We start from the raw sequence: 24,753 nt of genomic DNA on the forward strand, positions 1-24,753 counted from the left end.
TGATTTAAAACCTTTAAAAAGTCCTGTTTGTTTCATTAACTAATGGTTCATATGATTTCAGTGTGATCTGAAAGGGACACAAAGGTAATGGCAATGTTATATTGAAGTACTTCTATAACAAAACAGCTAAATCTATGATGACTGAAGTAAACTGGTTTTCTCCTCAGGATATATAGTAAGAGGTTTAACTTGGAACTAATGGCTAATGGTTGCCGGGCAACCAGCAGAGATTCCAGCTGAGAAATAGTCCAGCATGGCTTCAAGGTGCTAATGACAACAATGATGACACTGATAACAGTAGTTTTCTTGATTTGAACAGATTAATTGATTCTAAACAAAAAGTGATTATTTCTATGTCCAGCAGACCTAAGGCAAGCACACACACACACACACACACACACACACACACACACACACACACACACACACACACACACACACACACACACACTAGACTGGCCTAGCCAATTATCATTCAATTATCAATTATCAATCCTTCATGACTTCTGCCATTTCCCTATTCTTTTTTTTAATGTACAATCAATATTATCAATTAATTGCTTTTTTCATGCTATTACTAACTGTGTTATCACTGATGCTTTGGCAATATTGGTTATATGACATTCATGTCAATAAAGCCTGTTTGAATTGAACTGAGCTGAAAACTCAGCCACTAGAGGTTGCACTCTTCCTGCCACCTTCCATTCCACTCCACTCCAGTGGTTGCCAGTCAGTTGAATAAAACATAAACATAGACATAAACAAAATATTAATTTTGGACCTGACTAATTGTTTTTAAATGATGACTTCACAATTTTAAAAATTTATAGTAAAATTGTATTTTTATTGGGTACTTTTCTAAAAACTTTGTGGATGTTTTCTTTTCAAATATTATTATTATTATTATTATTATTATTATTATTATTATTATTATTATTATTATTATTGTATTTTAATTTTCAGTTTTTGCACAGAAAAAAAAGATAAAGATATAACCAAGCATTAAACATGCGGGACTGAAAAATTAAGTGCAAAAACCTGCAGTTCCTCAAATGGCCACCTGAGGCTGGCTCCCTACAGAGCCCCATATTAAAAAATGCCCAACTTTTGTCTACAACATCCATCTACATATACGATCAATACTTTCCTGACAAACCTGGTGTGTGCAATCTTACATATCTTCTGCCCTCTGGTGGATTATCAGTTCACTGCAAGCAGCAGATTGTGGTTCAAAACAGTGTCTGGCAATCTTTTCAAGCTTCTTACTACAAGTAGGGAAGACCACAAGGTGTTGTAACAGCAGGTTAATGGTAATACTGCCAGTTTGACCAAAAAGAAAAGAACAGTAGGGATGTCACAGAATATGGTGCACTGTGGATTTTATGATTGAAAAACTGATTTTCCGTTAAGAAAGTCAAGATTATTTTTGCTGAGTGTTCATTGTATTGTAGATACACTGGTTTGACTTACTTAACCTGAAGTAGCAGTTTCTCTAGTTTCATTTGATTTGATTTGCAATTTCAAACCCACATGCTAACACAGTTCGCTGCTTGTCAGAGAGGGGACAGTTGTAACAGTTATGAGAAACTCAAGGCAAAAAGAGGTGTGGGTCAAGTGTGTGCGTTGTTAGTCCTGGGACCACAAAAACCTGCATCCCAGAGGCAGCCATCTACATCAGCCACAACTGTGACAGTTACTGAACCCTTATGAGATGCATACACATTCAGGAATACATGTCATTTTTCGTCTTTATTGTCTTTTGACTGTAGTTTTACTTTTTCTGGGCTTATTGCATCTTTTGTGGCATTTATTTCTTGTTGGGTCGTACATCTTTTTTTTGCCATGATACATCTTTTGTGTTTTTTGTCTCATGTCTTTTTTGTCTTTGTTTCATTTTTCGTCTTATTTTATATTTAGTCTAATTACACCATTATCGTCTTGTTACATTTTTTTCCGTTGTTCTGTCATTTTTGTCTTGTCATGTCTTGTCAAGTATTCTTTGTCATGTATGTCTTGTCTTTTTTGTCATTTTCATCTTGATATGTTACAGATGCATTAAAAAAAACAAAAACAAAAAAACAAGGCTGTTTTGAAAATGTAAGGAGTAGAAAATGCAGATATTTGTGTTCACATGTAGGCAGTAAAAGTTGAAAGTTGTCAGACAGACAGAGCACAGTAACAAAAGTATTTCTACGTGTATACAAAAGTATTTTAATAATAATTAAATTATTAAAACAATATATATTTTTTAATCTAAGCCTTAATGCAGAAAAATAAGATAAAAGGTGAATCATGGTGATGGAGACATGACATCCATCCACCACCGTCACTGTGACACACTTCTGATGCATTTGGTGAAGCTGTAGTTCGGCTACACCCAAATCACAAGATATCAATTTAATGGGCAGGGAGAGAGCGGTAGGGGTAAAGAGGGAGAGAGAGAGAGCGAGAGAGAGAGACAGAGAGAGAGAGAGATCTTAATTCCTGACTGTCTGTTTCGCAACCAGTCTGTAGTTTTCCGCTCCGCCGTGGAACATATCTTCAAGGTGACGGACGCCCTGCGACGAGTCAGGGCGAGCCCCGCAGACTATGTGATGAAATTAAAAATGCGTAAAAAAAAAAGACAATTTACTGTAACAGCGAGACAGTGCGCACCGCGGGGAGCGTATTAAAACTGTGACAACTTGTGGATTCACTTCAAGTCTCTCCGCACATGAGTAGTCACTGCCGAGGGCGCTTCCCAAGTTTCTGATGCTAGCAACTTTTTTCACTTTCTCCCGCAGCCAATCGTCATGTTGGATCCTTTCGGGCCGCAGAGCGCCGGTGTGACCGTCTCCAGCGCAGAGCTCCAGCTCAAACTGACCGACAACAAGAGCAGCCTGGCCGCAGCAGGGATGGGGATGGAGAACGGCACCGGGAAGAAACTCATAGAGATAACTGGGCCGGCTTTATCTAAGAGGAAACTTCTGGTCGGCTTGGACCTTCTCTGCCTCTTCCTCGGTAAATATCAAAACATATAGAAAGGAATACTTCACATTTGTTATTCACTTGTTGAACGCAAAACTGTGTAGCTTTGTTGCATGAAGTGGAAGTAGGTATCACAAAAGCGCCTGTGCAACATCCCCTCAGTGCCATTACAACAAGTGAAGTTTCGAGTGTTACAGTGTGTGTAAAAGAGATGCTGATACAACTCTGTGGTCACTGCTGAGGCCATGTGCTGTTAGACTGCTGCTGCACTGAACTGCAGGGCTGCAACGTACGATTATTTTCATTATCGGTTCATCTTTATTTACCTTTATTTTCACGCTAGATTGATTACTTGTTCATATCAGAAAATGCTTTTAAAAAAGTGAAAAAAGTCTGATCACAATGTCTCACAGCCCTAAGCGACGTCTTCTAATCTTCTTTTGTCCAAACAGCTGTCCAAAGACCCAAATATCTTCATTTACTGTCATAAATGATAAAGAAAAGAATTTGAAAGCAGCAAATGTTGGACAGTTTTGCTGAAAAATGACTGAATCTATTAATTCTTTGTTCTAGGAAATGTTAACAATTGTGAAAAATGTCCCAGAGCCTAAAGCCACATCTTCAAATAGTTTATCTTGTCCAAACGGCTGTCAAAAACCCAAAGGTCTTTAGTTATGATCATAAGTGAGAAAGAAAAACAGCAGGTTCTTACATTAAGCAAATGTTTGACATTTTTGCTTAAAAAAACAATTAAATAGTTTTGAAAATTGTTGGCAACTAATTCTTTTTAGATTTACTAGTCGATTAATGAACTAATTGTTGCAGCTTTACTGACCAGCTTGGCAATGTGAGAATGCATATGCAGGCAAATATTTAAATGACTTGCTGAAGGGATTTTTCAGTCTCTCCAAAGTAGTTTTTACTCTGCTGTGTATTTTTAGAGTTGAAACAGGTACTTGAGTAACCAATGACAAACAGAAATTAGTGAACCATTCATTTCATTTTTTTAAAAAAAAGCAGAAATAACAAATATTCTCTGCTTCCACCTTCTCAGATGTGATGACCTACAGCTTTATTGTCTTCCTCAAGACCAGTAATCTGATACCACCATCATAACAGTTAGGAAACTGTGATTTTTCACAATTTGCTTAGATTTAGTGGAACAAATCAGTGATTAATTGAGGAAATAATACCAAGAACTCAAGGTGCAATAACACCATGATAAGAAGTCTATGATTGATAATTATCACAATGTTAAAAAAATAAAACAGAGAAAAGTGACAACTTGAAAAATAGAAAATAATTCTGATGAATACAGCATTTATAGTTTGTATATTTTTTCCTTTTGATTTAAATTGCTTCAGCTTTCCTTCTTTAATAAATTAAAATATAAGTAGCCAGCCATGACCTAAGCATGTGCAAAAAAATGGCATGAATAGTCTTTGCCACATGAATGCCTGAATTACATACCTGTATGCAGGTAACAGTCAGTAGCCGTCTTTTTATAAGATAAAATGGAAATAAAAAAATGAATAAAACAATTAACCATGTAATATCACGGTAAATATCATCACAGTGTGGTATGATATCAGGACATTGTTTGTTGCATTATCGCAATATTCAATATATTACTACACAGGTTTGTAAAAAAAATATTGATACACTCAAGTATCATGATATTATTTTTCATGTAGGGCTGCCCCCTTATAGTCGACTTAACCGTTAGTCAGTGCCCTACACCTCACCGTTTGGCCTGGGAGATTGTTCAATTACTGACCATTTTTCCCGCTGCAGTACTGCTAACTGTGCTGTGGTTGCCATTAGCAAATTAGCTCGGTTAGCAGCCCTATAGGATACAGCCTCTGCAATCAATGGAGGCTGGTTAACAAGGAATACAGCACCTGAGATGATTTACATTACAGAGACTCTGACCAGGACTCTGATGATGATGAAGACATAGCAGGTCCAGGCAAGGACAGGAGGCGTGACATGAGGGGTGTAACTTAACGACTAAATTTGTTATTTATTCCCATGTTTTTAAATGAGACTTGTTTGAGGTTATAAATTAGATAGATAAATTAACAAAAGATTTATTTGGTCTTGTGTTTAAAACCCCACCCCACCCCGCCTGATAGATAGCAGTGTTGTTATCTATCCTAACTGTTCTGACTGCGTAAAAAAGTTATCTTTATGAACTCAGATTTTATGCATATGGTTGTGTGTAATTTACTATGACAAGTTTTCCAACAATTTGATTTAAAAAACAGCAATACATTGCCTGGTTGAACGTGCGAGCACCTTTGATATCGTTAGGTGACACCCCCTGGTGGACATAGTAAGTATGACAGTATAATGAGCAAGAAAGTCTGCATTTGGAGTGGGGGCATGGGGGATGGATCTCTCAAACAAGCACAGAGTTTTCATGCAGGAGGCCATTCAAGTCCTGTGTGGAACAAAAAGTAAATGTAGAGTTTTCTCAAGTTTTGAGTTACTTAGAATTTCAGAATGGATGTGACGTCCGTCGCCTGAGTGATGTCACACCCATCTGTAGTTATTTTGACCCAATCCACAATCTTTTCCTGAAAAGTATTTTAATTGCCTGAACCTACACAAGTAGTTTTTATGCCTAAACCTAACCACATGAGTTATATTTTTGTGCGTGATCGTCACGTGACATATGTAACAAAGTTATTTTAACCCAAACTACAATTTTTGCCTAAACCTAACGGAGTAGTTTTATTGCCTAAACCTAACCAAACTGTGACAGTTTTACAACGTAAACTATGTGTGTCACGTGACATACGTAACATAGTTATTTTAACCCAAAGGACAATATTTTTCAAACCCTAACCAAGAAATTTTTGTGCCTAAACCTAACCAAACTGTTTTATGCAATGGATTAAGATCGGGTAAATCTGTCACTGACGGTACTCTTCACCAGTAATTTAAATTGTTTTGCCAGTAATTGACAGTCAAACTATCTGGGGTTTTCGTATGAGGATGTGTTTGTATAATGATACCAATCATATCATGAGATTCTTGCCAGTACACAGCCCTATTGTTACATCTGTATTAATCAACAATGAAAGTAGTCATTAGAGGCATATATTTTCATACAATATCTATTTATAGCTTTGAAATCTACTGGTGAATTCCTTTAATTATTATTCCTTCCTATTCAAGACTTCTCAGTTGAGAGGGTTAACTTCAGCCCGGTTGAGCTATTTTCCGCTTTGTTTTCATCCCTTTTTATTTAGTCAACAAAGACAGTCAGCGGCTAGATGGAGGCATGTGGGCCTGTGAGCAGTGAATTACTGCCAGATTTATAAGTAAAAAAAATAATAATCAGAAATAACGGAAGAAAAAAAAAAAGAAAGAAAGTTTTTCAACTTCTCCCTCCATCTACATGTATCCCTGGCTCTTTTTTTTTCTCCACTCTCACGAGCTCTCGAGCTCTACATGCCAGCTGGTTCATGCATTGCCCAGGGAATTCTACAGTTTCCATGACAACCTCCAGTTCTCAGGGTAGAGCCGGGCCAGGGGGAATTGTATTTGGTATAAATAAATAAATGCACGATCCACTGCGTGCATGCATGTGTGTGTTTGTGTGTGCACATGACTGCATATGCTGACCCTCCCTCCCATGGTCCCTATATGTGGCAGGAGGGTGCTTATGTAATGCTGGCTAATTGGAAAAAGCTGGACGCAGAGGTAGGCTCTATTAACAACAGACTGGACATGTGCTAAAGGGAGGGAGCTATGCTAGAAGTCTCTCTGTCTGTCTGTCTGTCTGTCTGTCTGTCTGTCTGTCTGTCTGTCTGTCTGTCTCTCTCAACTGTGTGAGTGCAGGCATGCAAGGCACAGAGAGAGAGAGACAGAGAGAGAGAGAGAGAAAGAGAGACAGAGAGAGAGGAGAAGGACACCCAGAGACAAACAGAGACAGTGTGAGGCTGGTTCTGGCTCTGTTCTGCTGCGGCATTTGCTCTTTGTTTTGTAGGGAAGAGTTGAACTGAAGTCACAAACAGCCCTCCTTTCTCTCCTCATCAACAGAAATGCGCACACACACCCACATACACACACATGCGCAGTTCAAACTGGGTCTCTGTTGAGCCCTGCCTGCTTTACTCATCTGTTTCCAGACCCTCACATTCCTAATGGTTGTCTAACTAGTTGGGTTCTCCAGAGAAAAAGTCAGGGTTCCCACCCTTGTTTTCTCGTAAAACTACTCCTCCTTTGACCTTCTCTCCCTTCCCCAGTTTCCGCAACTCATATTCCCTGTCAGTTTTATTATGGCCTCATCTTTCTATTAGCTCCGTCTCTCTTTTTAATTTTAGACATTATTACTTTCATCAGTGATTAAGGAGATACTTAATGTGTGTCTCCTGGTGTGTGACAGGGATGAAGAGTCAAGGGCATCATGTCTGCATTGGCACTTGGTATTGAACGTCAGTGCTTTTGGGGTACTGATGAAAGTGTGTCCATAGTATCAAAATCACATTTTTGCCAGGTCTTGCATGGTGCTTGTGTTTAGACATTTAAAATTAAGGGCCCTATTTAGACAATCTGTATCATGGCTAAAGTACATAGCACCTGTGCATTTATGGTGTGTTCAGCTGCTATAATTTAAACAGAGCATAATCAGGGTGCAAAGTAAGGTGCAAGGGTTTGTGTTTAGTCTCTTAAAAAATCATAGATGTGTTTTGGGGGGTGAGATGAATTAAACCAATAGAATCAGAATCAGTGTCAACTCACATTCCAGGTGCACCTAACCTAACACAGATGGTTTGTTACACAGAACCATCTGGGAAGCCATCCACAGAAACTGTTTGGAAAAGGGTGGCGCTTGCAAAATCACTTAGCAGGAGATTGGATGAATCCTCTTTCACGTTTAACAAGAGCTAACTTCAACCAATTAGAACAAGTTGATAAAAGCCTGCAGTGTTCTTTGTTCCTCTTTCAATGAGGAAATACTCTCCAGTTCTTATATTACTGATGCTATCACAGTATCTACACTAATGTCTTTAGAAGCTGCCATTGTTTGTACGAGATGAGTTGTTTCCATGGATGCTTCTCACAGTTGGCGCACCTAAAACCACGGCTGTAGCTGCCAGTAGTCCCTCCGAGGATGCTGGTTGGCTCGCACCACCTCTGGTGCGGATACAAATGGATAGCTTGGAACCTGGCAAGATGTACTGCGATCATGTAATCTCATGATCTCACAAACTTGCGATCTTGTGAATCCAGTTACCTCGCAAGGAAAAAGTACGCCTGCCTCTGGCGCATTGTTATTTAAATGGCAGATTGAGCTAGTTGAAGACATGAACGGGGATGTTGAAATGACCCACTTGTACTGATGAATGCACTGCAGTTAGTCCGCAGGTCAATAGTGGATGGGCTGTGGGTGGATGAAATAGGATGACACCAAACCATTAAGAGAGATGCTGTGTGTACATTTATGCCTGACAACTGGGACATTACTGCGCTCATGAATGAACAAATATTACTAGCTTAATTACTGAAAGAAACATTTGTAATCATTCAAGTAAATCACTGAAGAAAACATTCATACATCAATACAAAACACAATAAAGGCGATATAATGACAATTGCATTGGTCAGAAAATAGCAATGACAGCTGCGCTACGCTGTGTGCTGCTTCACGCTAGATGGAAGAAAAACTCCCACATTTTTGAATTTTTGAGTGCACAGTGGTGCTTTGAGTTGATAGTTGTTGAGATATTTCAGGTCTGACCAAAGTTTTAGACAGACCAACATTGCCACTCCAAGAGTCACACCTTTAACATGACTAAAAAGCATTTTGTAGAAAAACATCCTGGTTTTTCACACTGCACTTAGACACAGGCTAAGAGAGCTGTTAGTCCCAGGGCATGAGCTCTGTCTAACTGGGAAAGAAAGAAAAGCTTTCATAGCTTTCACACTGGCAATATCTTGGCCCATTCCAAAGTGGGTCAACCCTGACTTTAGCCTAGGGCTAGCTGGCCCTTCTCCAGAGCGGGCTTGGCTCGGAGTTTTTGGGGTTGTCCCCTGACAATCAACCAAACCCAAGGTTAAAAAGGTACTAGTGTGAAACAGGACTAAAAGATCAAAGGCCAAAGATCAAAGTAACGGAACACTGAAATGTTCATATCAGGGCTTTGGCAGCAGACATTAAACCCATGTAACCCAGCAGAAGGTTACCTTAACTTAACACTGGCTTAACAATGTGTGTGTGGGACAGGGGTTAAGTTATCCCAGGATTAACTCTTAGCCCAGAGTCAAGGACATCTGTGGGCTAAAAATATGCCTTGTGAAAAGGTCTCTATTTTCCTCAAAGTTCTGAAGAAATCAGCATTTTGGCTTTAGTCCAGAACCACAGTTTTACTGGAACATGTTTGAAAAAATGTCAAATGATTCCTAGCTCTTGTCTCCGCATACAGTATGTACAGATGACAGTGCATGTAAAAGAACTGAAAAGGCAGACATGCATGCTTCAGAATGCAGATTCCTCCCGTTCCTCTTCTCACACTCTAGTTTTGCTCCACGTTTCTCCTCCCATGCATCATGTCCAGTTTCTCATCACAAAGAGGAATAGCTGTACTCGCACTGGGGATTGTTGTGATATCAAATCATCTCCCTTCTCCTCTGCCTCCTCCTCCTATATAGCTTCCATCCCTTTCTTCGCATGTGAGCTGAAAGCAGTGAGTCCTTACAGAAGGGGCTTCATGTGTGGGGACCCCAGCATCACCTATCCTTATCTGCACCAAGAAGCCATATCAGATGAATTACTCATCGCCGGTGGCATCATCATCACCGGCCTCACTGTGAGTACTCATCGCCTTCATCATCCCAGTATTCATTGTGCACCATGTCCCAGCTTGTGTGGAGAATGATGAGAATATAATATGACGGTTCTGACTACGTGTCCACCTCCAGATCAGCCTCGGGGAGTGTTACCGGGTTCGTTTCAGAGGTGTCAGCTCCAAGGCCTTTGTCAGGAACCTGTATGTGTCCTGTCTGTACAAGGAGCTGGGCTGTTTCCTTTTTGGCTGCTGTGTCGGCCAGTCACTGACCAACATGGCGAAGCTGAGTGTTGGGCGGCTGCGACCACACTTCCTGTCCGTGTGTGGCGTAACGTATGCGTCACTCAACTGCACACCTGGGACCTACGTTGCAACAGTGAACTGCCGCCAGCCAGATCACCGGTTGGAGGAGGAGGCCAGGTGTGTGTCAATCATGTGTGTGTTTATATTGTTTGGATTTTAAAGGGACAGTTCACCTCAAAATAAAAAAAATCATAGTGCTGGTGCATAGTGGTGCTATTTATCCATCTAGTTGTTTTTTTTATTTTTTTCATTTTTCATTTTTTATTTGTTTTGGTGTGAGTTGCAGAGTTTTGGGGATATCGACCGTAGAGATGTCTGCCCTCTCTCAAATGAAATTGGACTAAATGTCACTCAGTCACTCAAAAAATACATATTTGAAAAATTCAAAACCAGCACCTCTTTCAAAAAAATATGACCTGATTATTCAAGATTATCCACAGAACTTGTTGTGAGTAGTTTCATGTAGGAACTACTTTCCCTCTGCTGTAGAATCCACTGGAACTACTTCATTTCTACTAGAAAGAAAGTAGTACCTACATGAAACTGATCACAACAAAGTCTGTGGATTATCTTGAGTAAGAGGAGTCAGAAGATAGCACACATCTCTACAGCTAATGTCTCCAAAACTCAGCAACTCACACGCAAAAAAAAACCTAGATGGATAAATAGCACTGCAGACCCAGGGAAAAATCTGTATTTTGGATTTTTGGGTGAACTTTCCCTTTAATAATTGACATTCTGCTCATGGATTTTGGTTCTTAACTATTTTCGATTCAGATTCTCTGAGTTTCCTCTTGCGTTCTTCAAAACAGAGATGTGTGAAATGCTACTTTCTACGGATAAATGTTAGCAGCGGAATCACTGAGCTAAGCTAACTTTAGCTAGATAACCTAAACAATGGTGGTCTCTTTTCTAGTTTTCTTTAATATTTTGGGGGTTACTTAGGCCAGGGGTTCTCAACCTTTTGTAACTGAAGGCCCACTTCTGATTGTCAAAATAATCAGAAGACCATCTTCCCAAATAAATTTAAAAGATAATAATAAGAATAATAAAATCGATTTCATTTTAATCTATTTGTTTTCATGTCACTAATTTCCTCTGTTAGATGTGCATTACCGCCACAAACTGTTGCTGTCACGTCACTTGAGAACCTGGTAAGCAGTCCTGTTGCCCAAATCATGTTACCTTGCAAGGCAGCTGGATTTGCAAGATAGCGCCATAATCATGCAAAATTTTAACCAGTGGACAATGTTGTATAGCCCAACCCTACTGACCAGATGTTGCCCGCATGTTGAGAATGGCTGACTTAAGCTACTTTACTGTAATGCCGGAGGAGTATCCCGTCCTTGTGAAGTATTTTGTAGCATAAAATTTGCTAAACTAAGGTGACAGTTATAAATCACACAATTTGTGCTATTCACATGCTAGTATAGCAACTTAACAAGAGCTAAGTGGGTTATCAAAGAATAATGTTTGCCTCATGATCAAGGGCAGTTATTGCATGTCATGGTTGGTGGTTTTTGGGCTTTTGCCTTTGCCCTTTTAAATAGGGGTGGCTGAAGATATGACAGGAAAGGGGGACAGAGAAGGGGAATGACACGCAGCAAACGGGTCACAGGTGGGAATCGAACCAGCGACCACTGCAGAGGACCAACAGCCTCAGTAGATGGGATGACTGCTCTACCAACTGAACTATGGGAGCACCTGACAATGAACATGTTAGCTGGAGTTGCAAGGTTGTGCTGCTGCCAGAGGAGTGCTGACTGACTACTTACTTTAGTCATGGGAATTCACAGTATAAAACATTAGATTGTCTAAATGTTGGGATGGGGGTGAGTCCATTTTTCAAAACTTGAAAACGACTTTTTTTGCATCTGTAATGTGCACATTTACTTTTGTCATGCTGAATGCTGAATGCTGAATGTCAATAAATAAATCTCAATAAATACAACTGACAAGACCCTGACAGACAACAGGTCTTGGTAATGGTATTTTAAACAACATCCAGCCTACCATCCCCACTGAATTCTACACTCTTGCTCCCCAATTTGATAAGACAAATGCATCGGGAGACAAAAAGACATGCATCCAACTTGTACATCCACAGTCACAGACAGACAGCCAGTTTGTTATATGGTAGGTGTTGACAGTACGTGGTTTAATTTGAAACTAACGAGTGAAACTTTGTAGGAGTCGATAAGCAAAATCGAAATAAAAGTTTCTTAATGATTCATTCAGAATCGATTCTTGTTCGGAATTGATTTTCAATGCCCAAGTGTTCATGTATTATGTGATACATATTGTGCTTTTGTTCTATGTTATTTTAAATACTTCTCCATTTCTTTTTAGGAAGTCCTTCTTCTCTGGCCATGCTTCCTTTGCAATGTACACAATGCTCTATTTAGCAGTGAGTATTTCCATCTATCCATCTAGCTTTCCTCTCTTTCACACACTTTCTCACACACACTCGCAAACACTGGCAAACACAACTTACTGTCTCTCCAATTTCCAATTACCATATCTCTGCAAAATGCAGAGGGCGAATGAATGAAACAGGGAGGCATCATCAGTCCAGTTAGCAGCAGAGAGCGAGAGAATGAAAGAGGAGAGGGAGAAAGAGGAGGACTGAAAGGAGAAATGGGACAAACAGAGACAGCTTTGTTCTGCTCTGGGAGGAGTGTGACCTCGCCTCACTGCCTCACTGCCTCACTGCCTCACTACTCCCCTCTATTGTGTGTGAGTGTGTGTGTGTGTTTTGTGTGTGTGTGCAAGCTCCTGCATTTATATGTGTCTGTGTGCCCATGCCAGTGCCTGCATATGTACATGCAGCATATTAATGTGTGTGCCATCTTGTGTGTGAGTACTCTTGGCATGCTGGTTCATGATTACTCTCTCCAAACTGCAGCCTTTCTTTGTATTATGATACTGCTGTATTAAATTTAACAGGGAAGATCAGAAACAACAATAAGCACCAACATCATTATTTATATTTGTTTTCACCATATCTTGAGATCTTGGAAGCTCCAACAAGTGCACTAAATACTAAAAGGACAGTTCATCCCAAAAGCAAAAATACATATTTTTCTTCTTCCCTGGCATGCTCTTTTCCCATCTACATAGTTTTGATGTGAGTTGCAGAGGTTTGGAGGTATCAGCTGCAGAGATGTCTGACTTCTCTCCATTATAATGGGACCAAATGGCACTTGGCTTGTGGTGCTCAAAGTGCCAAAAAAAAAAAAAAAACGTTTGAAAAACTCAACACCAGTGTCTCTTCCCAGAAATCATGATGCTCAAAATAATGCACAGACCTTGCTGTGAGCTGTTTCACATAGAAACAGTTTTTCTTCTGGAGAAAAAGTTCCTATTCCTACTTCGTCACAATAGTAATGATATGAAATTTTCATACCAGAGGGACATTGTGATATATGTTAAGATAAAACAACATATTTGATAACCCATTAGCTATTGTTAGACGACAGCTAAAATTAGCATTAACCATCTCCTGGCTAACATTACCATTTCGTTGTGAAATATCTGAATATCAATGCAAGCATTAATGTTTGCCTCTCCAATCATGTAACCCTATCAAATGACTTTATAAGAAAAGATAGCTACGAAGTGGTTGAATCTGCTAACAGTTGCTAATTGTAGTTATCATATGTTATGTTACCTTGAAATATGTTGCAATGCTCCTCTAATTTTTCACAATTCATTGTCTTTTCATTTGCTGATCAGAGTTTGTACGTTCATACAACTTGCAACCTGAAACACAGCAGCATGACACTGTCCTTTTGATAATAGCATTTGACCTTCCAACCCTGAATGTGACATCAGAAGAAAATTGCCCGATTAAAAAGTATGTATCATTATGTCACCATCTTCCATTTGATCAACAACTGAAAAGACGATGGACGGTGAAAATCTAGAGGGACACTGTGACTTATTTCAAGAAAAATCAACATATTTGACAACCCATTAGCTACCCTAAGACAACAGCTAACGTTACATTTAGTAGTGAAATATCTAAAATATTAATGGAAGAATCATTTTTCACCTTTCTAGTCGTATCAAGTAACACTATCAAACGGTAACGTTAGCTAAGAAGTGGTTGAATGCTGACCTTTAGCAAACGGGTTATAATATGTTGTTGTACCTTTAAATATATTGTAATGTCCCCTTATCACTTTTGTTTGTTTGTTTTTTCATATCTATATATTCTATTCTATTTTATTTTAACATGTTCTCCCGTTCACTGTCTAACTTGCAATGTATCATTTTTTTTGCAACATTTCGGTACTAGACCTTCATCAGGCAAACAGTTTGCCTGATGAAGGTCTAGTACCGAAGTCCTTTTCGCAACTTTTTGGTCTACTCTCTCCAATGACCCTGTCTTGTCTATTAGATGTGCAAAGTGTTTCCTTTATTTTAACATGTTTTAAATCTAATCTAAGCTAAAATAAACTTAACTAATGTAATGTAGTTATTCTTTGGAGAGTTCCATGCTAAATTGTTCCAGTCTAAATGTTCCCTAAACATTCTAAATTACCCACTGATAAGTTGATAAATAATTGATAAATAAGGTGAACTACAAGCATCTTTCATAATTTACATTAACAGATGATGTCCATATGGTTCTATCCACTAAATGACGTCCATTTTTGTCATGTAGTTTTACCTGCAGGCGCGGTTGACGTGGTGCGGGGCTCGGCTGCTGAGGCCAGCACTGCAGTTCTTCCTGGTCCTGCTGGCAGTCTACACAGGTCTGACCCGCATCTCAGACTACCGACACCACCCATCCGACGTGCTAACCGGCTACATACAGGGAGCCCTCACCGCTTACTGGGTGGTCAGTAAACCTTGCTTGCTTGTTTTTGCGCTTCAGCATCAGCGTCTGTTAAAGTCTTACAGTTGGACATGTGTTTGTGTGTTCCTCAGGCCTTCCACATCTCATCCATGTTTAAAAGCTTGAGTTCAGATCTGTCTCCAACCGAGACCCTGGACAGTCCCTTGTCACCCCACCATACTGTCTGCTAAAGCCCATCTCTACCAACTCCTACATGTACCAACACCCACCTGCTGCCTGTCGTCTGGTTCGGAGAGACAAGAGATTTAAAGAATGTGAAACCATTTCCTGTGAAGTCAAAACACATACCTCAGTATTCAGACAGAGTGTGTGAGTGAGACAGGGAGAGGAAAGGTTGTGAGATACTGAATAAGGCTCAAATGAGAAAATTGAGAGAAAGGAAGGTTTAGGGAGCTGCGCAGTTGAAATATTGGGTAAGTGGGCGGAGCACTCGAGCCTTTGTCCTTGTGACTGACCTTAGCTTCACATGATGATAGTTACCTGTGAGATGAGACGACTGAATCCTGAAGACACAACTACCACTCACCTGTACATATATACAGATTTTGTACAACTCGAATGATACTGTAAAAGCACTTTTTGATTTCCATGTTAGTATTATTAATTACCACTTTGTAATGATTTGGTTCGTAGGATGTAATATATTTTATACAAACATGTAATATATCTTATAGCTGTTTGTTTTTTTTTTTTACATAAACCCTGTGAATGTAATGGTTTTGAAGGAAAGCACAAATAGCGAGAAAGCAACTCATTTTTCTAATGTGTTGTACCATGTAGATGTGGTAGGATGTGTCTGTCCTGTGCAGTGTGTTGTATACATAGTTAATTAATGAGAGAATGAATATGAGAATGTTTACATGATAGATTTAATCTATGTTTGAAAAGTATGGACACTACTAGTTCTTTGACTTTTTTTAAATGCTAATGTATGTCACTAGACTACTCACCAGTCCAAGAGCACAGATCATTAAAGAAAATGTGATTTCTTAAAAACTGTTCGTTTGTGACATTTTTTCTAAAATACCAACACTGCGTACACATTTTGAGGATACATTTTCGAGACATTGCATAGTGAAAGATATTGTATATATTGCATATATGTACACATATACAGTCAGGCCCAGAAATATTTGGACAGTGACACAGTCTTCATGATTTGGGCTCTGCATGCCACCACATTGGATTTGAAATGAAACAACTGAGATGCAACTGAAATACAGACTTTCAGGTTTAATTCAAGGGGTTGAACAAAAATATCCTATAAAACATTTAGGGACTGCAACCATTTTTATACAAAGTTTCTTAATTTCAGGGGCTCAAAAGAAATTGGACAAATTTACATTACCATAAATAAAATGTTCATTTTTAATACTTTGTTGAGAATCCTTTGCAGGCAATGACTGCCTCATGTCTGGCCCCATGGGCATCACCAAACGCTGTGTTTCCTTATTTGTGATGCTTTTCCAGGCTTTTACTGCAGCTGTCTTCAGTTGTTGCTTGTTTGTGGGTCCTTCTGTCTTAAGTTTTGTCTTTAACCAGTGACATGCATGCTCGATCGGGTTGAGATCTGGTGATTGACTCGGCCATGGCAGAATATTCCACTTCTTTGCCTTAAAAAACTCCTGGGTTGTTTTTGCAGTATGTTTTGGGTCACTGTCCATCTGTACTGTGAAGCACCGTCCAACCAACTTTGCTGCATTTGGCTGAATCTGAGCAGAAATTATATCCCTATAGACTTCAGAATTCATCTGGCTGCTTCTGTCTTCTGTCACATCATTAATAAACACTAATGACTCAATGCCACTGGAAGTCATGCATGCCCATACCATCACACTGCCTCCACCATGTTTTACAGAAGATATGGTGTGCTTTGGATCTTGAGCTGTTCCAACCCTTCTCCATACTTTCTTCTTCCCATCATTCTGGTACTGGTTGATCTTAGTTTCATCTGTCCAAAGAACACAGTTCCAGAACTGGGCTGGCTTCTTTAGAAATCTGGCATTTCTGTTTTTGAGGCTGATTAATGGTTTATGCCTTGTGCTGAACCCTCTGTATTTGCTCTCATGAAGTCTTCTCTTTATGGTAGACTTAGATACCGATACACCTACTTCCTGGAGAGTGTTCTCCACTTGGGTGGATATTGTGAAGGGGTTTTTCTTCACCATTGGAAAGGATCCTGCAATCATCCACCACTATTGTCTTCTGTACATGTCCAGGCCATTTTGAGTTCCTAAGCTTACCAGTGCGCTCTCTTTTTTTTTTAGAATGTACCAAATTGTTGATTTGGCCACTCCTAACATTTCCACCATCTCTCTGATGGATTTCTTCTTTTTTTCAGCCTAAAGATGGTCTGTTTCACTTCCATTGAGAGCTCCTTTGATCGCATGTTGTGGGTTCACAGCAACACCTTCCAAATGCAAATGCCACACCTGGAATCAACTCCAGACCTTTTAACTGCTTAAGCGATGATGGATTAATGAGGGAATAGCCCATGCAGGACATGAAACAGCTTTTGAGTCAATTGTCCAATTACTTTTGGTCCCTTGAAAAAGAGGCGGATACATATTAAAGAGCTGTAATTCCTGAACCCTTCGTCCAATTTGGATGTAAATGCCCTCAAATTACAGCTGAGAGTCTGCACTTTAGGCCCATATTGATTATATAACTGTAGCTTGAATATGTTTTGGTAAACAGCTAAAATAACAAAACTTGTGTCAGTGTCCAAATATATATGGACCTAACTGTATAGTATATATTGTATCTTTTCCTTGCCCCTTGCCCCTCCTTGAACCGCCACCTTATCGTGGTGGAGAGGTTTGAGAACCTGAATGATCTTAGGAGCTATGTTGTCCGGGGCTTGCTGCCCCTGGTAGGGTCTCCCAAGGCAAACAGGTCCTAGGTGACAGGTCAGACTAAGAGCGGTTCCAATGCCCCCAATGGATGTTTTAAGACCAAGAAAGTCTACGTCGCCCGGATCGGCATTACCGGGGTCCCACCGTGGAGCCAGGCCTGGGGTTGGGGCTGGCAGGTGAGCGCCTGGCTCAGCCCAAAAGAGCGACGTGGGTCCACCTTCCCGTAGGCCCACCCACGGGAGGGTTCAGAAGGGGCTGATGCAATGTGGTTTGGGTGGCAGTCATGGGCAGGGGCCCCGACAACCCAATCTCAGGACATGGAACCTAACTGTGGGGACATGGAATGTCACCTCGCTGGGGGGGAAGGAGCCTGAGCTAGTGCGGGAGGTTGAGTGGTACCGGCTAGAGATAGTCGGGCTCACCTTCACACACAGTCTGGGCTCTGGAACCCAACTCCTTGAGAGAGGCTGGATTCTTTTCTACTCTGGAGTTGCCCATGGTGAGAGACGGCGGGCTGGTGTGGGCTTGCTTATAAGCCCCCAGCTCGGCCGCCACGTGTTTTCCCCGGTGAACGAGAGGGTTGCTGCCCTACGCCTTCAGGTCGGGGATAGGTGCCCCACTGTTGCTTCGGCCTATGGGCCGAACGGCAGTGCAGAGTACCCGGCTTTCCTGGAGACCTTGGGAAGGGTGCTGGAAAGTGCTCCGACTGGGGACTCTGTCTTTCTGCTGGGGGACTTCAATGCCCACATGGGTGGTGACAGTGTTACCTGGAGGGGCCTGATTGGAAGGAATTGCCCCCCCGATCTGAACCCCAGTGGTGTTCTGTTATTGTACTTCTGTGCTAGTCACAGTTTGTCCATAACGAACACCATGTTCACAAATAAGGGTGTCCATCAGTGCACGTGGCACCCTGCCGGCAATGAGTCAGACCTGTTCCTGGTGCATGTTGGACTCCGGCAGGGCTGCCCTTTGTCACCGGTTCTGTTCATTATTTTTATGGACAGAATTTCCAGGCGTAGCCAAGGGCCGGAAGGTGTCCGGTTTGGAGACAAGAGGATCTCATCTCTGCTTTTTGCTTTTTGATGTTGTCCTGTTGGCTCCTTCGAACCAGGACCTTCAGCAGGTACTGGGGCGGTTTGCAGCGAGTGTGAAGCGGCTGGATTGAGAATTAGCACCTCCAAGTCCGAGGCCATAGTTCTCGACCGGAAAAAGGTGGCTTGTTCACTCCGAGTTGGAGAAGAGTTCCTGCCTCAAGTGGAGGAGTTCAAGTATCTTGGGGTCTTGTGTGAGATTGACAGATGGATTGGTGCGGCGGCAGCAGTATTGTGGTTGTTGCATTGGTCTGTTATGGGAAAGAAGGAGCTGAGCCGCAAGGCAAAGCTCTTGATTTTCCGGTCAATCTACGTTCCTACCCTCACCTATGGTCATGAACTTTGGGTCATGACCGAAAGAACAAGATCTCGGATACAAGCGGCTGAAATGAGTTTCCTCTGTAGGGTGGCGGGGCGTTCCCTTAGAGATAGGGTGAGAAACTCTGTCACCCGGGTGGAGCTCGGAGTAGAGCCGCTGCTCCTCCACATCGAGAGGAGCCAGCTGAGGTGGCTCAGGCATTTATATCAGATGCCTCCTGGGCGCCTCCCTGGGGAGGTGTTCCGGGCATGCCCCACTGGGAGGAGGCCCCGGGGAAGACCCAGGACACGCTGGAGTGACAATGTCACCCAGCTGGCCTAGGAACGCCTTGGGATCCTCCCGGAAGACCTGGGGGAAGTGTCCAGGGAGAGGGAAGTCTGGGCATCCTTGCTTAGACTGCTGCCCCTGCGATCCAGTCCCGGATGAGCGGAAGATAATGGATGGATGGATGGATGGATGTATCTTTTCAAATAATATTATTGTACGTCCTAAATGTCAAAACACTTTCGAAAAACTTGCATTAATTGGTTGTTTGGCTGCTGTAAAGCAATGCAAGAAGCTTTAATACAAATTTTACATATTATCACCTCATAAAATTAATGTAATAATAATAATAATAAAACAATACATTAATAACATAATAGCAAATATTTGCCTATTACTAAACAAATAATTAGTATCATTTATGTGGTGTTACCTGAAGAATGTAAATCCATTCATCACCTTCCTTTGTTTCTGTTTTTGGTCTCCACCAGCACTTGAGAAAAATATTTGGTTCTTAAGCTGCTTAATGCTCCACTATGTTCCCCAGCTAATCGCTCACTTCATTTGTAGGGGGCACTCAGTTCATCAGAACATTTTTGCTAAAAACAGCTGCCTGGGAAATGTGGTCGTTAGGAGCAATTTGACTGAACCAAAACAGTAAGGTTGTGGGCTGTTAAGCCAAAATAATGAGCTAAAAGATGCCAAAACACCGAGCTAGAGCTCAGAAGAATGATAATTCTCTCTTAATTTTCCACTTATTTTCCTTGTAAAACTATTTAGTATAAGTAAATATTTTAAGAAATGAACCAGCTTCATTTATCTATTGTGGAAAATTTTTGTGATCGACAAAAGTCTACACAACTGCAGTTCAACTTGTAAAAAATTATTACTGCAAGTTTTTACCTTGCTAGCAAACAATGTAGCTAACGTTGTGTGGCCAGTTGGCAAACAACATAATATTTTATTAACCTTTTAGTTAATAAAAAATATCTGCAAAATACCCTTGGGAGATATTTTTCTCTTTAAAATGTGCTCTAGTATTAATTTTGAACTGGGAGGTTTAACTTTTAAAATAACTGCCTTTTTTAGATGAAATGAGCACAATAATCAAGTTTCACAAAAAAACAAATTAAAGCTTCTCTGTTGGGTCATCATGAGTAGGCTGACTAACCTTAAAGCTAGCTAGTTAACTTATTAGCTGGCAACCAAAAGTTTTCCCTTGTCTTTATACTTACTTTATATATGTATTTATTTTATTTTTGGATAGCAAGTGTCTCCATATTGATGTGCGTTTTGGTTTACATCAATAAAGGTGGCTTTGCTAACTTGAAATTAGCTTTTTTAATTGTTTAACAGAGCTCGGCTTAATTTGTACTTAAAATGTGGGTTACTTTCTTTAACCCTAGTTTAGCTAAACTCTGATTAGAAGAAATCTTAGACGAAGTCTTAGAGTTTTTCTCCTCATTATATGCCTCATCCATTTCTCCTTTCCACTGCAGATATTTTTCTCCTTTTTCTAAAAAAGAGCCCCTCCCTCTGTCAGTACATCCATGCAAAGAGAAAGACAGGAACATTTATTTCACATGTTTACTTTAACTTCAATAGCAATACAAGACAATCAGAACACTTGAGGTCAATATGTACAAGGATCTCAGGGGGGTTGCAGAAAAGTTCTGAGGTTTTATATGATCTCTGGTTCTGGAGTCAAGAGTTCTGTTGCTATGGCAAACTCCATGGCAACAAGTTCCATCACCGACAGTTAGTGGCAGGTGGAGGGGGAGGGGCGGAGGTTTTGGTCTTGATGTGAAAATGGGATTGGTCAAGAGTTCAAAATCAGTCGGAGGGTATGTGTGTAAGAGGCCCCCCTAGTTGATATTGATAAAATGCTTCACTGTGATACATTAATTATACAAGAATGATGTATATACAGGCACACACTCTCTCTTTCACACACACACACACACACACACGCACACACACACACACACACACACACACACACACACACACACTCTTACACACATGCATGCTCATCAAGCTACACACTCGCACTCGCACATCAGCACTTTCCTCCTACAGTATGTAGCTTTGTAAAGCCACTATAAAGTCATGCACATGTTCTTTGAAAGGATTTTTTGGCAACACACAAGTGCTTCTTTGACACACTGTTTGCTTGCTACAGGGAGGGAAAAACACCCAGCCGATGAACTGATAGAAACTCAGACGATGGGCAAATAAGGATAAGCACCGATGACATGGGAAGACACATCAGGGTTTGAGGACAGAGAGAAGAGGGAGAGGAGGAGGAGGACGACGACGAGGAGGAAGAAGAGTTATAAATGGATCACAGTTATAGAAAAGTAACAAAACATGAAAAGGGGGAAGTCTCGTGGTGATCGGGAGATAGAAGCAGGAAGGAGCCGTCAATGTCGTCATCATTACCTTCATCAGCCAACATCACTATCATCATTATCATCATCATTATCATCATCATTATTTCCATCAGTTTGATCATCTGTATTTGTTGTTATGGCCATCTTCCTCCTCCTGCCTGGTTTCTATGCCCCGATCACCACCGCCCTAGTCACAGGCTCGTCACCCGCTGCATCTGTCCATCCTCTCCCTCGGAGGTGGGCTCTGCTGTGTACACTGCCTCTCCATTGGACGCCAGCGGCGGTGGCTGGTAGAAGGTCTGCAGGTGATTGGGCCGGGGCCCCAGCGGGGGTCGCCCAAGGCTGTAGGGGAGTTCCAGGGCGGGCCGCTGGGGCTGGCCACTGGGGCTGACCTCTTCTAGACCTTCAGGGCTGCTGTCGGGGTACGAGAGCGTTGGAGGGGAAGTGCGGGTATAGAAGCGAGGGGGGGAGCTGCTTCGGCTGTACACTTGAGGGGAGTGGCGAGAGTAGAGATTGTTTGGAGGGGAGTTAGTGTCACGAGGAGCGAAGATATTCGTTGGGGGAGAGCTTCGGGGGAAGATGCTGAGCGGTGGCGAGCGGCGGTCTCCAGGGTAGAGTGGGGAGGGGTTGGAATCGCGGGCATAGATAGGTGAGGAGTCAGGGTCCAGGTCGAGGTCGGGGGTCAAAGGCAGAGCAAAGCTGTCAGAATCCTCTCGTTCACCATGGTAACGAAGAGATCCTCTTTTCCTAGCATCCAGACCTCCGTCTTTGTTGTCGAACAAGAAAGATTCGTCCCTGTCGATATCCATCCCTCCCCTCCACACGTCTAGCGCTCTATCCTTCTGCTTCTCAGTCTCACGCTCCACCCCTGCTCTCCATCCATCTCTGTCCTTTAAAAACAAGGATTCATCTTTCTCCCGCTCCATCCCACCTCTCCATCCATCAATTCCGAAATCTTTCTTCTGCGTTATAAAAGTCTCCTCTTGCTCTGTCTCTGCTCCTCCCCGCCACACCTCCATTCTGCCGCCTCTCTTCTCCAGGAGGTGAGATTCTTCCCTCCCCCTCTCCATTCCACCTCTCCACTCATCCATCTCTCCATCTCTCTTCTGAGAGGTGAAAGACTCATCCCTCCCTCTCTCGGTTCCTCCCCTCCATTCCTCCATCATGCCATCTCTTTTTAAGAGAAATGTCTCATCCTTCTCTCTTTCCTGTCCACCTCTCCACGTCTCCGTACCCGCCTCCCTCTGTTTCATCAAAAGCGGCTCTTCCAGAGCCTTGTACAGGGGCTCGGACTCCTGCGGGGGAGGGGGAGGAGGAGGTGGGAGTGGCCTGTCTCGGTACCGATCCCTTTCCCTCTCCCTGTCTCTCTCCCTGTCCCTGTCTGTCCCTCCGCTGGACTCCACTGTGCTGCGGTGGCGGGACAGGGTACCAGGGGTGCGGCTGAGGGTGGAATAGGGCCGAGCCTGCACATCAGGGGGGCGTGCTTGCTGCCTGTCCTGGAGCCCCCGGCGTCCCAGAGTGCCTTGCAACGACTTGTCCCCGTCTTTAAGAAGCTCTCGGGACTCAGAATCTCCCGAAACACGCGAGTGTGACCAGCCATCTTGCAAGCGTTGTGTCGTGGCGTGGTCCTGTCCGCGCGTTGTTGTGGAATGTGTCTCAGCCTCTTGCGTGTGGTGCCTCGCTTGTGGCCAACCCTCCTGTACATTGTGGCGTGCGTTTGGCTGCATGGTGGCAGCCCAGCCCTCCTGGGGCGGCTGCGCATGTCGAGTTAAAGTGGCAGTGTGAGTGAGAGCCGGCCTGTCATGATGGTGAGGCCTCGCCAGGCTTCCGTAGCGTTCAGGGGGAACAGGCATGGGAACCGAGGGTCTCAGGTTGCTCTGCACCAGCTCGGAGATGATCATCTTCTCTAGTGCCGCCGCGTCCGACAGGTTACGACGCATCCCAGCCCCACTGCTGATATCTGTGGCCCCGTGGGGGGTAAGGAGTGCTGGGGAGATGTCATCCCCTCCCATCCCAACTCCTCCCTCCCTCAGAAGGTCAGTGCTGCCCACCACTCCGGCTCGGGACCCAGGTGTGGTTCCTAGACCGTGCAGGGTGAAGGTGTTAGGGGTGTACCCTCCGTTGAGACATACACTGTCCAGGCCACAGGACTCCTGACTCTGGGACACACCACCCTCTGTTGGAAGAAACAGGAAGATACCGATTACTGAGCAGGGATACAAGACTGACATGAAGAGATTTACATGAGTGAACATATGAATTAATGAGCAGAGATCAGGGTTTATGTAACTATTGAGGGTGTGGCTTTACTAGGAAGAGGTCATTATTAAAGGAACAGTTCACCTCAAAATCAAAAATACAAAATACATTTTAGCCTGCAGTATTATTTATCCATCTAGATAGTTTTGATGTGAGTTGCAGACTTTTGGAGATATCAGATGACTGCTTTTTCACCAACATGGAACTAGCTGGCACTGGCTTGAGATGAAAAAAGCACCAAGAAATACATCTGAAAGATTCAAAACCAGTATCTCTTTCCAAAACTCATGACCCAGTTGCTCAAGGTAATCCACAGTAGTGTTGTCCCCATACTGGAATTTCTCACTCTGAAACGATATGTTGAAAAATATCAATATTTGATACAATTTTCAGTTCCACTGGGGAAAGAAATGCCTGAACACTGAGGGCATAAAATTTTATAGTTCTATTTAAAGATAGATATAACAAGGTTATAACATGACAACGGATATAACAATTGAGTCGAGTGAGTGATGAGAAGAAGACTGTGAGGACTGTGCCCTGCAGGTAAGAAAATGGAAACAGGAGTTATGTGGGTACTGTAGCGGTATTTGTCAACTTACTGTGGGAAAGGAAAAACAGCAAGAAAACGCACCTGT

The 24,753-nt window shown here is 42.2% G+C and overlaps 2 protein-coding genes across 6 annotated transcripts in view; one reads left to right on the plus strand and one right to left on the minus strand.

Annotated features, from left to right (window-relative positions):
• The first annotated feature begins 2,480 nt into the window (after positions 1 to 2,480).
• Positions 2,481 to 15,930, plus strand: LOC146330946 (phospholipid phosphatase 3-like). Of its 2 annotated transcripts, XM_084711190.1 has the most exons (7): positions 2,481 to 3,000; positions 9,631 to 9,788; positions 9,901 to 10,187; positions 11,176 to 11,224; positions 12,420 to 12,477; positions 14,740 to 14,916; positions 15,006 to 15,930. In XM_084711190.1, exons 1-7 carry the CDS (start codon positions 2,793 to 2,795, stop codon positions 15,029 to 15,031), a joined length of 963 nt encoding a protein of 320 aa, XP_084567316.1. In that variant the 5' UTR covers positions 2,481 to 2,792; the 3' UTR covers positions 15,032 to 15,930. The 2 variants fall into 2 exon arrangements, with proteins under 2 accessions (XP_084567316.1, XP_084567309.1); XM_084711183.1 differs by lacking the exon at positions 11,176 to 11,224 and having other exon boundaries at positions 2,489 to 3,000.
• Positions 15,931 to 21,036: 5,106 nt separating this feature from the next.
• Positions 21,037 to 24,753, minus strand: part of adgrl1b (adhesion G protein-coupled receptor L1b) — a 52,617-nt gene continuing 48,900 nt past the window's right edge. For all 4 annotated transcript variants that reach the window (XM_084711212.1, XM_084711228.1, XM_084711221.1 and 1 more), the window contains one exon: positions 21,037 to 24,032. In XM_084711212.1, coding sequence (XP_084567338.1) covers positions 22,048 to 24,032 — 1,985 coding nt within the window. In that variant the 3' untranslated portion in view covers positions 21,037 to 22,047. The remainder of the gene's footprint in view (positions 24,033 to 24,753) is intronic.

Source organism: Lutjanus erythropterus, chromosome 3 (genome assembly GCF_056507025.1).
Source record: "Lutjanus erythropterus isolate fLutEry1 chromosome 3, fLutEry1.hap2, whole genome shotgun sequence".
In the NCBI taxonomy this organism is placed as follows: Eukaryota; Metazoa; Chordata; class Actinopteri; order Lutjaniformes; family Lutjanidae; genus Lutjanus; species Lutjanus erythropterus.

Coding starts and splice junctions, on each gene's coding strand:
- LOC146330946 (XM_084711183.1), top strand. CDS start 2,793: ATGTTGGATCCTTTCGGGCCGCAGAGCGCCGGTGTGACCGTCTCCAGC. Junction 10,188..12,419: donor CGGTTGGAGGAGGAGGCCAG/GTGTGTGTCAAT, acceptor ATTTCTTTTTAG/GAAGTCCTTCTTCTCTGGCC. Junction 12,478..14,739: donor ACACAATGCTCTATTTAGCA/GTGAGTATTTCC, acceptor TTTGTCATGTAG/TTTTACCTGCAGGCGCGGTT.